A 16574-nucleotide genomic window follows, 5' to 3' on the forward strand; every position below is an offset into this window, starting at 1 on the left:
CACTCTTCTCTTCAATAAACAAACTCCTCAGCCCCCTGAACACCACCACCCAGTCATTCACAGGAGAAAACTGCATCTCCTTCCTTTCATTCTTACAAAGCAAAATTGACAACATCTACAACAGCTTAACCACCACCGCACCTGCTCCCTCTCAAACCACCTGCTCCCCCTTATCCTGCCAACCCCTGTCTCAGTTCTACCCAGTCTCCCCTACTGACCTCTCTGAACTCCTCATAGGAATGAAAACTGCCACCTGCACTCTTGACCCCATCCCCTCCAGCTTTGTCAAGGCCTCCCTTCCTGCTCTCTCTCCACTTATCACTGCAACAATAAACTCCTCCCTGTCTGCAGGCATTGTCCCACCATCCCTCAAAATTGCTGCTGTTACCCCCATTCTGAAAAAACCTGGACTAAACCCTGACACCCTAAACAACTTCAGACCCATCTCCAACCTACCCTTTCTGTCAAAAGTTTTGGAACGTGCTGTAGCCACTCAACTCAAACATCACCTCTCTGCCAATAACCTGTATGAAACATTCCAATCCGGATTCCGCTCCAACCACAGTACTGAAACTGCTCTCCTCAAAATCACCAACGACCTTCTCCTCTCCTCTGATGCCGGCAACCTCAACATTCTCATCCTCCTCGACCTCAGTGCAGCCTTTGACACCATCAATCACACCATCCTCCTCACCCGACTTGAAACCACCTTTAACATTACCGGCACTGCCCTCTCTTGGATCAAATCATACCTCTCTGACAAACGCCAGTTCATCTCCATCAATAACTGCAAATGCCCCACTGCTGCCCTCCCCCAAGGTGTCCCCCAAGGTTCAGTTCTTGGCCCCCTCGTCTTCATCCTGTACCTGTCCCCCCTTGGTCACTTAATCCGCCGTCATGGTCTCCAATTCCACTGCTTCGCCGATGACATCCAGCTTTTCATCTCCACCAAGTCCATCTCCACCGCCACCCACTCTATCCTGACAAACTGCATCACTGAAATAAAATCCTGGCTTCAAATCAACTTCCTCAAACTTAACTATGATAAATCTGAAATAATCATCATTGGCCCAAAAACGCTCACCAAATCCACCCATAACTTTGCCCTCAACATCGACGGTTTCCCAGTATCCACCTCCCCTCACATCCGGATTCTTGGCATCATCTTTGACCAAACCCTCTCCTTCGACAAATACACTAAACAGATCACAAAAACAGCCTTCTTTCACCTGAAAAACATCGCCCGTCTCCGTCCATCCCTCTCCTCCACGGCTGCAGAAACCCTCATCCACGCCTTCATCACCTCCCGTCTGGACTACTGCAACAGCCTCCTCTATGGTTCACCCTCAATAATCACCAATAAACTCCAATACATTCAGAACTCCGCTGCCCGTCTACTCACCCATTCCCGGACCCGTGACCACATCACCCCCGTCCTTTTTAAGCTTCACTGGCTCCCCATCCCCCAGAGAATCCAGTACAAAATCCTCCTCTTGACCTACAAAGCCCTCCATAACCTGGCCCCATCCTACCTGGCTGACCTCCTCTCCAGACACACTCCCACCCGCAACCTCCGCTCTGCTGGTACCAACCTCCTGACCCCCCCCCCCCCCCCCCCATCCGGACCAAATTCAGATCCTGGGGGGACAGGGCCTTCTCCATCGCTGCTCCCACCCTCTGGAACTCACTACCTCACACCATCAGAGACTCCTCCTCACTCCCCACATTCAAAACATCACTCAAGACCCACCTGCTCAACACTGCATTCAACATTTAACCCACAGCATTTAACCCCTGACTATCTCTTCTCCTTCTCCTTCCTTTTGCTTTGATTATTTACCTATTGATTTTTGTCTTTTTGCACTTGTTTTTTGTACTCTTTCAAAGCGCCTTTGGGCTTCTTGAAAAGCGCTATATAAAATAAATGTATTATTATTATTATTATTATTATTATTATTACTAGGGCATGCCCGTACTATATATATGCCCGTACTATATATCTATCTAAAATTATATCCCCCCCCTCTATTTACATGAAATGGTTTGGTCCATTCGCAACGCCAAAGCGAACGGCGAACGGCTTGCGAGTACAGTGACAATCCCCCCCCTCTATTTACATGAATGGTTTGGTCCATTCGCAACGACCACAGAACCCCCCCCCTCTATTTACATGCAATGGTTTGGTCCAAAGCGAACGGCTTCCGGAGTTTGGTAAAGAAATCGCCATCGCGTGCACAAACGCGCAGGAAAGCGAATGAATCGCAAATTCGTTTTTATTAGTTTTAAAACGTAGTTTAACGCCAACATAGTTTGCAAACGTGAAATAAATGAATACGCTCTCAAATGTGCCATCCGAGGCAGAGTGTGTCCTCCACGTTCGGCACACGCGATCGTTCGCTGCTCTCTGATTGGTTGAATCGTTTTTTGGACATAGCTCGGTAAGTAATTGTCCGATTAATATGAAACCTTGAAAAGGCACATCCTCGGGTCCCCAGCAATATACCTGGCAAGTTAAAAGTATATCGGACCCGTGGTTGTCGAGAAACAGCGGTCACAGACAAACGTACAGACAGAGATTACTGGAATTATAGATAGATATCATAATGAACTATATACTGTATTGTCCAAGAAGAGGTGATTGAAGTTCCCACTCGACTGCCTGCAATAGAACGTTCCCTGTGCTCCTTGCTCGTGTAGATACTTTGGAAATTTTATACCAAGAGACTTTAGTAAAACGTCAGAGCAATAATACCCTTCTGAATTTTTTTTTAAAATGGGGACAATGCCACTGCACTCACCTGGTAGAACCAGGGAATCACTGGTAGGTGTGGATGAAACACAAAACATGTAACAGAGAAGAGAGCAAATACCTATTTTTGGGGGGGGGGTTCAAACCTGGACCCACATTGATCCCCTTATTAAGCGCAGATTTTGATGCGGTAAATACACCTTCATTAGGCATCACATATGAAGCTTGTGGCCAAGTTTCATCGAAATCGTGTGTTTGGATCAAGCGATAATGACTGAAGTGTTTACAGACTCACTGACTGACTGACGGACACTACTCAATCACAGTAGCTCACCGGACTAAAGTCCAAGTGTGCTAAAATGGCTGATGAAGAATTATTACATGAACTTCAAAAGGTTATTTACAACATCTCCAAACTTTATTGTTCTTCCTCATCTCCCCATGGCTCCTTCCATCATCCACTTTTGAAGTTGTCCATCTATCTGGTGGTCACCAGGGCACTGCCTTGTTGGGAATTTTAATCGGGCAGATTAGTCTTCCATGCAGTCTTCCATCTCCAGCGAACTGCTCCACTCTCTTTCTTCTCTGGATGTATCGACAATGCATGCGACACTTTTCTCAATAAACCACCTTCCTGCCTTTGCCTATTCTGTCAATATATATCGTCATTGGTACAGTGATTGATGCAGTAGCCAATTGCCAGAAGAATAGCTTACCCTTCCTGCAAGAAAGCCGACCTCACCAACAGGAAGCTGACGTTTCCCCATAAAGCTCGCAACCATCATGTCTTTGTGCTAAATCACACCAGATCTCAACACCAGGCCCATCTGAGACATTAACTCGCAGCTGTGCTTCTTTCCATCGACAAGAGCTTGGTGGCAGTTGGTCAACTGTATCTTTGGAACGTGCTCCGAATGGGTTCTTCCATTCTTGAAGGATGGGAGTAACTTGAAGGATAGGAGATGGGGATCACTATGTACATGGCTTATGTTAGGGTTGACTGCCTTTACCGTCTTTATAGACAAGGCCACAATTTCTAATCTCTGTTCCTGCACCCACCCTGTCCCGTTCAATGGAAACCTCTGATAGCATGTGACCTCCCTTCTGCCAAGGTGGAGAGAAATTCCTTGCTTCCCTTGATTGTTCCATTGCTTCTTCAAAAATGAATGCACTCAATTTCAAACAAGAGGCCAAGCTCTTCTCACGACGTATCATGTGTGCACTTTATATTCTATCCTGCATCCTGCACTGATTTCCTTCCTGTCGGCTAATGGTATCTCGTGTTCCCTCCTCCACTCGCGTTGAAATTTCCTGGACGTTACACGCACCAGGTTGCGTTTGATGAAATATTATGCCATGCTGTACCTCTGGAGGCAGGTGTCCCTCAAGGTGGTTTTCTGAGAACAATCCTGTCCTTCACATACATCACTAGAAAATTCATTTTAACACTTTGTAGATGATTCATCTCTCAGCATTATAATTCCTCAACCACTTGTCCAGAAGGCTGCGGCAGAATCTCTCCTGTCAGATCTTGAAAAAAAAGTGAGCAATTTATCATGAACCTGGAACATTCCTTTCAATTCAAGCATGACGCATATTCTCCCTTGTGTGAATTCATCTGATCATCTCGCTGTGTCCATTACCTTGTTCTCCTCACTTCAGGCTTTGTAATGTGCTGCCCCTCACGACCTCGTGTGCTAACCCTTGCACATCCACGTCTCCACAATGCCTTCTCCACTCACTAATTCTTACCCCACAGTTTCTCTCTGGGCCATTGTTAGAGTATTCGTTTTTGTATTATTTCTCCTTTCCTTCTCTTGTTTGTCAATTAGCTCCTTAATGAGGTCAGACTCTTGTATAAATAAAAATTGGAGTAAGATGAGTCAGAAATTCAGGCAAAGCAAACAAGAAGTTTCTTTGGTACCGATTTGGATCGCTTTCTGATGGCCTTGTTGCCGTGTGTTCCCCTTTCCTTTTCGCCTGTTCTTTATGTACTCTCTTCTCTAATTTTGGTGTGTATTTTGTGCAGAAGAACCATCAGTGGAGGAGTCCTTTGTGACCGCAGCCTTGGGCGCATCATGGGGCCACAGTGCTAATACGAGACTTGTTCTCCGGTTTCTGAATACCCAGCAGCGGCAGGTCGGAATAGAAGTTGCATCAATTCGGAAAATAATAATAATGCGTTGGCTCTCTCGTAAGTCTGCAGATGACTACATAGCTTCTACTTCAGTAACGATGAATGAACTTTTCCTAATTGGTCTGCTACAGTTATTGTTGCAGTGCTTTCTGTCAACACGACATTCCTTAAGGTTGAATGAATGAATATGAATGAATGAATGATCGTTTTAAGGCCATTTTCCCCGCTAGAGCGGGGGTTAGCCTTGCGGGCCCCATGACAATCATGGTTCCCTGTTTGAGGCAATGTTTTTATGGCCGGATGCCCTTCCTGACGCCAACCCTTGGTCACGCTCTTACGATGCGCAGGGATACAGTGTACCTGTTCTAAATCAGGGTACACACCGTGATCATTCATCCAAGCAAGCTGGTACTCAATTTGCCGACCTCGGAAGGATGACAGGCTGAGTCAACCCCCTTGGCGTTAATTCAGCGATCGACCGGGATTCGAACCCAGGATCCTCGGATCCCAAGCCGGCACCCTAACCGCTAAGCCAACACCAGGGTTAAGGGCTAAGCCAACACCAGGGCTAAGCCAACTTAAGGTTATTGTGAATTATTTATCTTTCTGAAAACGAAATACCATCTCATTGTGCATCAGTAGCCTAATTGATTGCTTTGCTTTTGTTCTCACAAAGAACAAGGGCCTCTTGTCCACTTTCCTCTGGCAATTTGCACAGAATGCAAAATTTCATTATGAAGATGTCACCAACTTGACACCACAGCAGAATGTATTTGTGGAAATTATTTCAATGCCTGGCGGGCGGGGAATCGATGAGGAGGAGGAAATTCCTCAAGGAAAGGCACTGTTGAGTACAGTGAGAAAAACAGCGCCATTGTTATGACGTCGCTGGTATCCAGAGTATCCCGGCAAGTGACGGTGGCTGTTTTAAGTGTTTGTTTCGTGTGTGTGTGTGTGTGTGTGTGTGTGTAGAGGGGGGGGTGTTTGTGTGTGTTGGGGGGGGGATGTGTGTATGTGTGTGTTGGGGGGTGGGATGTGTGGGGGCGTGTGTGTATGTGTGTGTTGGGGGGGGGGGGGGGATGTGTGGGGGTGTGTGTATGTGTGTGTTGGGGGGGGGGGAGGATGTGTGTATGTGTGTGTTGGGGGGGTGTTTGGGGGTGTGTATGTGTGTGTTGGGGGGGGGGGATGTGTGGGGGGGAGGGGGTGGGATGTGTGTGTGGGGGGGGGGGGGGGGGGTGGGTGTGTGTGTGTGGGGGGGGGGGGTGTGTGGGGGGGGGGGGGGTGGGTGTGTGTGTGTGTGTGGCGGGGGTGTGTGTGTGTGTGTGTGGGGGGGGTGTGCGTGTGTGTGTGCGTGTGTGTGTGTGTGGGGATGTGCGTATGTGGGGGTGGGGATGTGGGGGGTGTGTGTGTGTGTGTGTGTGTGTGTGTGTGTGTGTGTGTGTGTGTGTGTGTGTGTGTGTGTGTGTGTGTGTGTGTGTATCTGGGTTGTATTGAAGGGGAGTTTGTATCAAAGCACGTCCAATGAAAGTGGGATTGTATGAAAGCGGGAAGGCGGAGTAAACCGGTCATCACTGCCAGCAGTTATGAAGTGGCAGTTCTAGTTTATTTTAAAACGCACTTTTCTTTATTTTCACAGGACCAGAAGTCTCAACATGTCGGTCAATGGAAAAGTGTGAAATCAGAGTAATAATCAATCATTGTAACTCCATACGAAAGGTCCAAAGGAAATCCATGAGGACATGGTGGCAACACTGGCAGATGATGCCCCTTCCTTCATTTGCCGCTGTAAACAACAACTGGGCAGCTGAATTTATTTGAGAGAGAAACAGCACTTAGTCTGAGCCAAGATCTTGATGTCCCAACGAAGCCGCCACACCAGAAGAGGTTGACGTGGTCCACAAGCTTTTGACCAATGACTGAAGATGAGCAGATACGTTGGTGAGACTCAGTAATGGATCAGTGCATCCTCACCGAGAATCGGATCCGGATACTAGAATTTTATCTGGCATGAGAAAGTTCTCAGTGAGATGGGTACCCAGGATTTTGACTGCTGATTAGAAGGGAGCTGGACTTGACCTCCAGGAAATATTTTGAGCAGTTTCAAGCAAACGTAGAACAGGATTGTGATTCAGGAAGAGTTGAAATGAAAACCAAGGTGAGAGAAACATGAAAGATGCTTATGGATGGATCCCCAATTTTTTTGAATGAACCTGCGTGTTTTTTTTTGTTTGTTTTTTTTAGTCCTGGTGCACTTGTTCGGTGGAGTGATGAGAGAGAGACCCATTGCCAAACATTGCATCTTCCTCTCCATTGGGTATTCCTATGACTTTTTCCTCTGCAACACATGAACAAAAGCAAGTGAAAACCACTCAATAGCATTGTCATCATCATCTCCATCATACGACAGTAGTAACGAAGTCACGCCTCATTTAGATTAATGAAGTGATGCACGATGTACGTACAGTAATTAAAACACACAACTAAAGCAATGAAGTCACACATAATGTACAGTACGGTAATAAAGTCGTCGATGAAATACAGTAACAGTCACATGTGATGTACAGTAACAAAGTCACAAAAAGGACTCGAGTGATTAAGTCGAGTCCATCGTGTGTTTATCGTACCTTAGTTCTGGAGATTGATGTTCAATTAAAAAAATTTGAATTCGCCATCATCATCAACCTGGCATTTCTTTTTGTGTTCTTGGAGCGCTTGCACGGCGGAAAGATGACAGAGTCACTGCCAAGCATTTCATCTTCGTCTCCAGCGGCCATTACGATGACTGGTTTCGCTGCACACACATCAGCAAAAGCAGTCAACAGCATCGTCACCATAATCTCCATCATTCTGCTGCCTCCGAACACAATCCTGGAATGAATATCTATCGATCTCTTTTTCTGTGCCTCTCCTCTCCCTCGTTTTCTGTATTTAAGTTCATGTTTTATTTCACTTTTCTCTGCAGTTTCACATTTGTATTTTCTTAATCAACAACTCCCACGGGACGAGGAAGAATGTTTACGTTCTGTCACTTTACAAGGGAATTTAAGCGACTTGATCCATCATTCCTGTGCCTCATGCCGAGCCCACACATCCCCACTTACTGTACGAATTTTAAAATATTAAAACCTCATCTGATGGCCGAGAAGCGAACCCTGATGAACTCCTCCGGAGAAGGCAGCTCGAGTCACCTGTCACTGATTGAAAGTGGAATTGTGAAAAAATAATTTTTCAAAAAATTAATTTTAATGATCATCCAGGTGCACACTTGGCTTCTGTATGGATACATTAACACTCATGCCAGACTTCCACCACATTGGAAGATTTGTTTGGTGCTTGGATGGCTTTGAGCGCAGCAAAATATTCGTTTGTTTTCAACACTTCTGAGGCACAGAGAAAATGGGACACGATGGAGGTGAAGAACGTGCAGCGTCGACAAAGTTTGGGATAATTGGTAATGTAAGGCAAGATTCTTGGCGACTTACGTTCTAACTTGTACGATGGTTTCATGCAGGAGGGTGGTGGAGGAGGGAACGGGCGCCTCTTCTGGGGGGCCTTTGGAAAAACAAAATATGAATGATTAAATACATTGATGTCTTCATCAGTTTGATAACTTGTTCAGGAAAGGACACATCAGAAAATGCACTGATGGAACATGTAATCGAGAAAAGCTTGAATTAGCTGATCCAATCCAATCGAGGGGAGTTAAAATGCTTGGGAATGATCCTTCATGGGGAATGACTGAACCAATAAGTTAGACTTTCCCAGCAAAATTATAATTACAATTATTTCCACAATTAAGGATATTCCTCTTCATCAAAGCAAGAATTAACAGCAATGTCTGTCAAAGACGAAGTGCCAAATTTATTTCAACTTATCATGTTCATCTTCGGTTGGCTGTGTTTATCACCTGTATGTTCACTCCAACTTCTCCAAAGTCCTGAAGAATGCTTACCTGTTGAAGGTCATGAATATGGTAGGGTACCTCAACACCATGCTGCTGCTCTTCATGTTGTTCACGGTATTGCTGTTGCTGCCAGGAATCACGGCGAGGCTTCTGTTCCTGCTGCAGCCCTTCAACAACATGTTGTTTTGGTTGTGTTTGCTGCCAATAATCATGGTGAGGCTTCCATTCCTGCTGTTTTAGTTGCTGCTGTTGCAGCCCATCTTCATGGTGAGGCTTCCGTTCCTGCTGTTTTGGTTGCTGCTGTTGCAGCCCATCTTCACGGTGAGGCTTCTGTTGTGGTTGATGAGTCCTGCCAACACCGTGGGGTTTCTGTTCAATTCCCACACTTTTCTTTGCTGCCTCCCTTTGCTTCTTTCTTTGTTTTTTCAACAAGAGTTTTTCCTTTGTTTTCACCAGCTGTTCTTCTTCCTGCTTCAGCCGTTGACTCTCATCCCAATTCCGCAACAACTCTTTGGCATTCTCATCCCGTAGTTGCTGCCGACGCAGTTTCCATTCACCAACCGTTTGCACAATCATTGCTTCTTCCTCCTCTACCCCAACATTTGATTCCTCCTCCTCCACACAAACACTTGCTTCTTCCTCCTTTACACCAACACTTGATTCGGCCTCCTCTCCACCAACAATTGCTTCTTCCTCCTCCACACCAACAATTGCTTTGGCCTCCTCTCCACCAACAATTGCTTCTGCCTCCTCCACACTAACAATTGCTTCTTCCTCCTCCACACCAACAATTGCTTCTTCCTCCTCCACATCAACAATTGCTTCTTCCTCCTCCACACCAACACTTGGTTCCACCTCCTCTACACCAACACCTGCTTCCACCTCCTCCACACCAACAATTGCTTCTTCGTCTACCTCCTCTACCTCCTCTTCCGCTACCTCTACCTCCTCCACACCAACACTTGCTTCTACCTCCTCCACACCAACACTTGCTTCTACCTCCTCTACACCAACACTTGCTTCTGCCTTTGCACTCACACTTGCTTCTACCTCCTCTACACCAACACTTGCTTCTACCTTCTCTACACCAACACTTGCTTCTACCTTCTCTACACCAACACTTGCTTCTGCCTCTGCACTCACACTTGCTTCCTCCTCCTCTACACCAACACTTGCTTCTACCTCCTCTACACCAACACTTGCTTCTGCCTCTGCACTCACACTTGCTTCCACCCCCTCTACACCAACACTTGCTTCTTTCTCCTCTACACCAACACTTGCTTCTTTCTCCTCTACACCAACACTTGCTTCCACCTCCTCTACACCAACACTTGCTTCCACCTCCTCTACACTAACACTTGCTTCCACCTCCTCTACACCAACACTTGCTTCCACCTCCTCTCCACCAACACTTGCTTCTACCTCCTCTTTCATCTCATTAAATTTCTCAAACGGATCTTTTATTCCCTGATCCGTCACTGTGTGTTTTGCCTGTTCTCTTCGCTTTTGCTCACTTTGCCAAACCTCGTGTTCCCGTGCAAGCGCATCGTTTTCCATTTTACAAATCTCTTGCTCCAGTCGATGTGCCTCTTGCTCTCTGCACAACAATTCTTCCTCTTTTCTTGTCTTTGTCTCTACAAATTGTTCTTGTCGCACACGATCCTCTTCCACTCTTCGGTGTACCGCTTTCTCCCTTCTCTCAACTTCCCGTTCTCGTTCGCTGACCTCTTCCTCTTGTCGGCGTGTCTCAAGCTCTCTATGCTTTATCTCCGGTTCTTTTAACGCCTTCATTTTTTCGAATTGAGCCTGCAGTTGTTCGCACTCCATTCCCTTTTTCCAAATCTGTTTCTCTAATTCCTCCACTATGCACTCACTCTTTCGAACTTCTTGCTCTTTTTGTCGGATCTCAAGCATTCTTCGTGTATGCTCCTGACATACCGATTCCTTCCATTGTACAAATTCCGCATGTTCTTTCTGATCTTCCAGTTGGATTTGCCTCCACTCTGCCACCTTTCTTTCCTTTAGCTTTTCATCATGCCTTTTCATCTGCTCTTCCTCATCTGTTTTCCTCATTTCCTCTTCCTTGCTTTTCATTTGCTGTTCTTCCTCTGTTTTCTTCTGCTTTTCTTTCTCTTTCATCCATACCTCTTCCTCATAGCTATGTTGCACCTCCTTTTCCTGCACCTCTTGCTCTCTGAGCTGAACTAATCGCTTTCTTTCTTTCAGCTCTTCTTTTTTTCGTGACAACTTTTCACGCCTTTCCTGCACTTTTTCTTTCTCTCTCAGCCACAACTTTTTTCGCTCTAATTGTTGTTCCTGCAATTCTTGTTTAACTAACAATGCATTTCTTTCTTTTATTATTCGATCCAGCTGTTTCTTTACTTCCTGCATCTCCATTACTTCCTTTTCTTGAACCTCCTCAGGCAATGGCTGCTCTTTCTTCCCCATTTTTTTCTGCAAATGTCTCCGGCCACATCGAAAACTGCAAGAAACAAAGACGGTACTTGTCAGTTTGAGCTAAAATCAAGTGCGGTATCTATTAATATAAATATAATGTGAAGTGTGGCATCTGCCCATGTATTTATATGGTCGCACATTCAACTGTCCCCCGTTTCCGGCGGGAGCTTTCCACGCTGCGTTTGAAAAGCTCCGCATGCAGGCAAAGTTCAACATTCAACCAGACGAAATGCATGATACCAAACGAGATACATTACCTTCAGAAAGTATTCACACCCTTTGACTTTTTTCACATTTTATGTTACAGCCTGAATTCAAAATGGATTAAATAGAGATTTTTTTTGTCACTGATCTGCACATAATACCCCATAATATCAAAGTGTCTTTTTTTTAAATTGTCGACAAAATAATTTAAAAGGAAATACAGAAATATCAAATTTACATCGCGTGAGTCACTTCTTCGTAGAAGCTCCTTTGGCAGTGATTACAGCTTCGAGTCTTCTTGGGTATGAATGTATCAGCTTTGTATATCTGGATTTGTGGAGTTTCTCCCATTTTTCCTTGAAGATTTGCTCAAGCTCTGCCAAGTTCGATGGGGAGCGTCGGTGAAGAACAATCTTCAAATCTTTCCACAGATTCTCAATGGGATTCATGGCTGGGCTTTGGCTGGGCCACTCAATAACTTTCACATTATTGTTCTAAAGCCATTCCAGTGTTGCTTTGGCTCTATGTTTGGGGTCATTGTCCTGTTGGAACGGAAATCAGGTTTCGGTCAGGTCAGTCTTTTGGGACTGCCACTGGTAATATGAAAGCCAGTGCTTCCTGCCGCATGGTCAGGTTATCGGTGACGAAACGGACACCCATCACTGGCTTTGTTAGTGGGGAGGGTGACTGTGACACCGAGACAGGACCAAAAACAACACCTGGCAAAGAGCGGATGAGCTCCCATAGGGAGCCAATGGAAATCCAGTAAGGAGATGGTGTCTCCAAAAAATACCCATCTGGTTTGGACCGGTTCAAGTCACACCAAAGACTTTTAAAATGGTACGTGCTGCTTCCTTGCTTGAAAAGGATAGGGCACTGATAATGCCCATCAGTTTGCATCGATGAGGAGGAGGAAATTCCTCAAGGAAAGGCACTGTTGAGTACAGTGAGAAAAACAGCGCCATTGTTATGACGTCGCTGGTATCCAGAGTATCCCGGCAAGTGACGGTGGCTGTTTTAAGTGTTTGTTTCGTGTGTGTGTGTGTGTGTGTGTGTGTGTGTGTGTGTGTGTGTGTGTGTGTGTGTGTGTGTGTGTGTGTAACAACAGCAGAATTAAGATCAATCCCTTAATAATAAAAAAACTGAAAGAAGTTTGGCAAATCGTGAACAGATAAATGGAAGAGGACGATCAAGAGGAACTCCCAATCCAACACATGGAAGCAATTCTGGACATGATTGATCATAAAATGTACAAAGAGAAACCTAAAAAAAGTGAATCGTAGAAAAGACAATGATGTCATCAAAATTATGTTTGATAACAAAGGGATGGAAATGATAAATATAGAGAAAATACTTCAACATAAGGAAGTGTGGACTAAACTTCCAGAAACAATACAACACGACCAAGAGTTGTGTACATTTTGGTAAATTCAATTCGGGGAAAGATCTTCAACTACAAGGACACTGTACAATCTATAGATGTGGAGGAATGGTTAAATAACACACGTCATTGTAATTGTGAACATTCCGCATTCAAAGATCCACATCATAAACACGTCATCACAGGTGATCTCAGAATAGTAAAAGATAAAAGATTACGTGCATTACTTACAAAAGGACCAAATTATAGAGAAAATAAAGGAATAAACTGTAATAAAGCAATGGAACTTACAATGATGGGACTGGGTGAATGGATGAAACAACAAATTGATGAACACAAAGTACCAAACACACAAATGGCTTTATGGTTGGAGGAGGTAGAGAAACATGTGAAAAGGAGAGTTGTTGATTTGAAAAAAAAAGTTCGAATCGATAATCCAAAGGCAATTTTAAACAATCCAGAGGCACCTGATTGCTTTAGGCAGCTTCAAACACAATGTGTTATTGTTCCAATTGACAAAGCAAATAATAATATTGCATTTGTATGTAAAACATTCTACATTCAAACACTTTTGGAAGAATTGTGCTTCGACACGGGAATTTCAAAGACCTACAAAATAAGTAACGACAACAAAGCAGACTTGATACAACACCATACAAATCACTCAACGGTGAGAAGACTGCTAGTTCCGGATAAACACCATAAATTACCATTCATTTACTGGATCCCAAAAATGCACAAACACCCTTGTAAGATGAGGTTCATCATCGCAAGTAGAGAATGTAGCTTGAAACCTTTGTCGGGCAGTATTACAGCGGCAATGAAACGAATCTATAAATGCTTTAAAAACGACCATGAAAAAGTGAAGTTTTAATCTGGTATTAAGAAATTCTGGATCGTTGACAATTCCAAACTGGTAATCGACAGTGTCCACAACATTAATAACAAGGGTAAAGCAAAATGTCTTTCAACCTTTGATTTTCCACATTGTACACAAACATTCCACATGACAAGCTAGTAACCGCATTGCACAGAGCAATAGATAAAGCATTTGCAGGAGGTAATATGGTATACATTAATGTATATCAAAACAGAGCACACTGGTCTGTAAAGGATAATAATCAATATTCATGCAGTTAAAAAAAAAGTAAACAAAGAAAGTATTCGATTTCTGCTAAACAACAGTTTCTTTACATTTGGCAACAAGATACTCCGGCAGACAGCCGTGGGTTCAGATCCCAAGATACTCCAGCAGACAGTGGGCATACCCATGGGTTCAGATCGCAAGATACTCCAGCAGACAGTGGGCATACCCATGGGTTCAGATCCCAAGATACTCCAGCAGACAGTGGGCATACCCATGGGTTCAGATTCCAAGATACTCCAGCAGACAGTGGGCATACCCATGGGTACAGATCCCAAGATACTCCAGCAGACATTGGGCATACCCATGGGTTCAGATCCCAAGATACTCCAGCAGACAGTGGGCATACCCATGGGTTCAGATCCCAAGATACTCCAGCAGACAGTGGGCATACCCATTGGTTCAGATCCCAAGATACTCCAGCAGACATTGCGCATACCCATGGGTTCAGATCCCAAGATACTCCAGCAGACAGTGGGCATACGCAGGGGTTCAGATCCCAAGATACTCCAGCAGACAGTGGGCATACCCATGGGTTCAGATCCCAAGATACTCCAGCAGACAGTGGGGATACCCATGGGTTCAGATCCCAAGATACTCCAGCAGACAGTGGGCATACCCATGGGTTCAGATCCCAAGATACTCCAGCAGACAGTGGGCATACCCATGGGTTCAGATCCCAAGATACTCCAGCAGACAGTGGGGATACCCATGGGTTCAGATCCCAAGATACTCCAGCAGACAGTGGGCATACCCATGGGTTCAGATCCCAAGATACTCCAGCAGACAGTGGGCATACCCATGGGTTCAGATCCCAAGATACTCCAGCAGACAGTGGGCATACCCATGGGTTCAGATCCCAAGATACTCCAGCAGACAGTGGGCATACCCATGGGTTCAGATCCCAAGATACTCCAGCAGACAGTGGGGATACCCATGGGTTCAGATCCCAAGATACTCCAGCAGACAGTGGGCATACCCATGGGTTCAGATCCCAAGATACTCCAGCAGACAGTGGGCATACCCATGGGTTCAGATCCCAAGATACTCCAGCAGACAGTGGGCATACCCATGGGTTCAGATCCCAAGATACTCTAGCAGACAGTGGGCATACGCAGGGGTTCAGATCCCAAGATACTCCAGCAGACAGTGGGCATACCCATGGGTTCAGATCCCAAGATACTCCAGCAGACAGTGGGGATACCCATGGGTTCAGATCCCAAGATACTCTAGCAGACAGTGGGCATACCCATGGGTTCAGATCCCAAGATACTCTAGCAGACAGTGGGCATACCCATGGGTTCAGATCCGGCCGCTTTGTTTGCAAATTTGGTTCTGCACATGTACAAGTTTGAAGATGGAAGAGATATGTGGAAATGCTGATGAATGCAGAGAATGAATGGGATGGCAACATAGAGAGTAACCCAGTTTTAGGACCGGCAGAGAAGATAACTGAGAAGGAAGTTGAGGAAGCGATAAAAGCAATGAAGAGTAGAAAAGCGGGAGGGCCGACGGGAGTTGTGGGAGATATGTTGAAGGCAGCAGGAAGTTGGGGTGTGAAGAGAATGACAGAGATCTGCAATCTGGTGGTGAAAGAAGGCCGCATTCCAGTGGATTGGGAACTGAGTACCCTCGTCCGTCTATACAAGGGGAAAGGGGACCCTCTGGACTGTGGCTCGTATCGAGCGATAAAGTTATTGGAGCATGGAATGAAGGTATTGGAAAGGGTGTTGGAGAGGAGGATAAGGAAGAAAGTGAAGATCGACGAAATGCAGTTTGGATTTATGCCAGGAAGAGAAACGACAGACGCGCTTTTTATTGTGAGGCAGTTGCAGGAGAAGTACATGAAGAGGAAGACGTTCTTTCTTAGGTTTGTTGATCTGGAGAAAGCATTCGATAGGGTTCCACGCGAAGTAGTGACATGGGCATTGAGGAAGTTAGGAGTGGAGGAATGGTTGATCAGAGTTGTGATGGCAATGTACAAAAGAGCACGCACAGCTGTAAGGACGAAGGACGGAAACAGTGGTGAGTTTGAGGTGAAGGTGGGAGTGCATCAGGGGTCTGTACTCAGTCCACGACTATTTGTAGCTGTGATGGAGGTGCTGGCTCAGAACGTAAAGGAGGGTTTACCATGGGAGTTGTATGCAGATGATCTGGTGTTGATGGCGGAAAGTATGGATGGACTGAAGGAAAAGATGAACAAGTGGAAGGAATGTATGGAGACAAAAGGTCTGAAGGTGAATATCGGAAAGACGAAGGTGATGGCAAGTGGTAAAGTATGTGGTGAGGTGGAAAGAACTGGGAAGTGGCCACGTGCTGTGTGCAGGAAGGGTGTCGGAGTGAACTCCATTCAATGTACAATGTGCGCTGAGTGGGTTCATCAAAAATGTAGTGGTCTGAGAGGATCATTAACCAGTGTGGCAGCTACATTCAAATGTAAGGTGTGCACAGAGGGAGCTGCAGATGGAGGAAATGTTGAGTTGGATCTTGGAGATGGCGTGAAGCTGGAAGGTGTGGAAACATTTTGCTACCTCGGAGACATGCTGAATGGAGAAGGTGGATCAGACGCGGCAACGGTTGCTAGAGTGAGATGTGCAT

At 45.4% G+C, this 16574-nt stretch overlaps 2 protein-coding genes across 2 annotated transcripts in view; one reads left to right on the plus strand and one right to left on the minus strand.

Moving 5' to 3' along the window:
- Nucleotides 1–8063, plus strand: part of LOC144888199 (DNA repair protein RAD51 homolog 2-like) — a 36985-nt gene extending 28922 nt beyond the window's left edge. The window contains exons 8-9 of the mRNA XM_078784795.1: nt 4779–4888; nt 7128–8063. The gene's annotated coding sequence lies outside the window, so the exon portion shown is untranslated. The remainder of the gene's footprint in view (nt 1–4778; nt 4889–7127) is intronic.
- Nucleotides 7532–12795, minus strand: LOC137414391 (uncharacterized). The gene is made up of 4 exons (XM_078785128.1): nt 10213–12795; nt 8839–9816; nt 8369–8438; nt 7532–7677 (listed from the first exon to the last, which is right to left on the minus strand). Exons 1-4 carry the CDS (start codon nt 11236–11238, stop codon nt 7532–7534), a joined length of 2220 nt encoding a protein of 739 aa, XP_078641254.1. The 5' UTR covers nt 11239–12795.
- Between the last annotated feature and the right edge of the window lie 3779 nt (nt 12796–16574).

The sequence above is a fragment of the Myxine glutinosa genome, chromosome 9 (assembly GCF_964187855.1).
Source record: "Myxine glutinosa chromosome 9, kmMyxGlut1.1, whole genome shotgun sequence".
NCBI classification, from domain to species: Eukaryota; Metazoa; Chordata; class Myxini; order Myxiniformes; family Myxinidae; genus Myxine; species Myxine glutinosa.

Bases quoted from the DNA above. Each gene is read 5' to 3' on its own strand.
- LOC137414391 (XM_078785128.1), bottom strand. From the start codon at position 11,238: ATGGGGAAGAAAGAGCAGCCATTGCCTGAGGAGGTTCAAGAAAAGGAA. The intron at 9,817-10,212 runs GTAGAAGCAAGT...GTGAGTGCAAAG, and splicing joins TTAATGAGATGAAAGAGGAG to GCAGAAGCAAGTGTTGGTGT. The intron at 7,678-8,368 runs GTAAGTCGCCAA...ATGTGTGTGCAG, and splicing joins ACCATCGTACAAGTTAGAAC to CGAAACCAGTCATCGTAATG.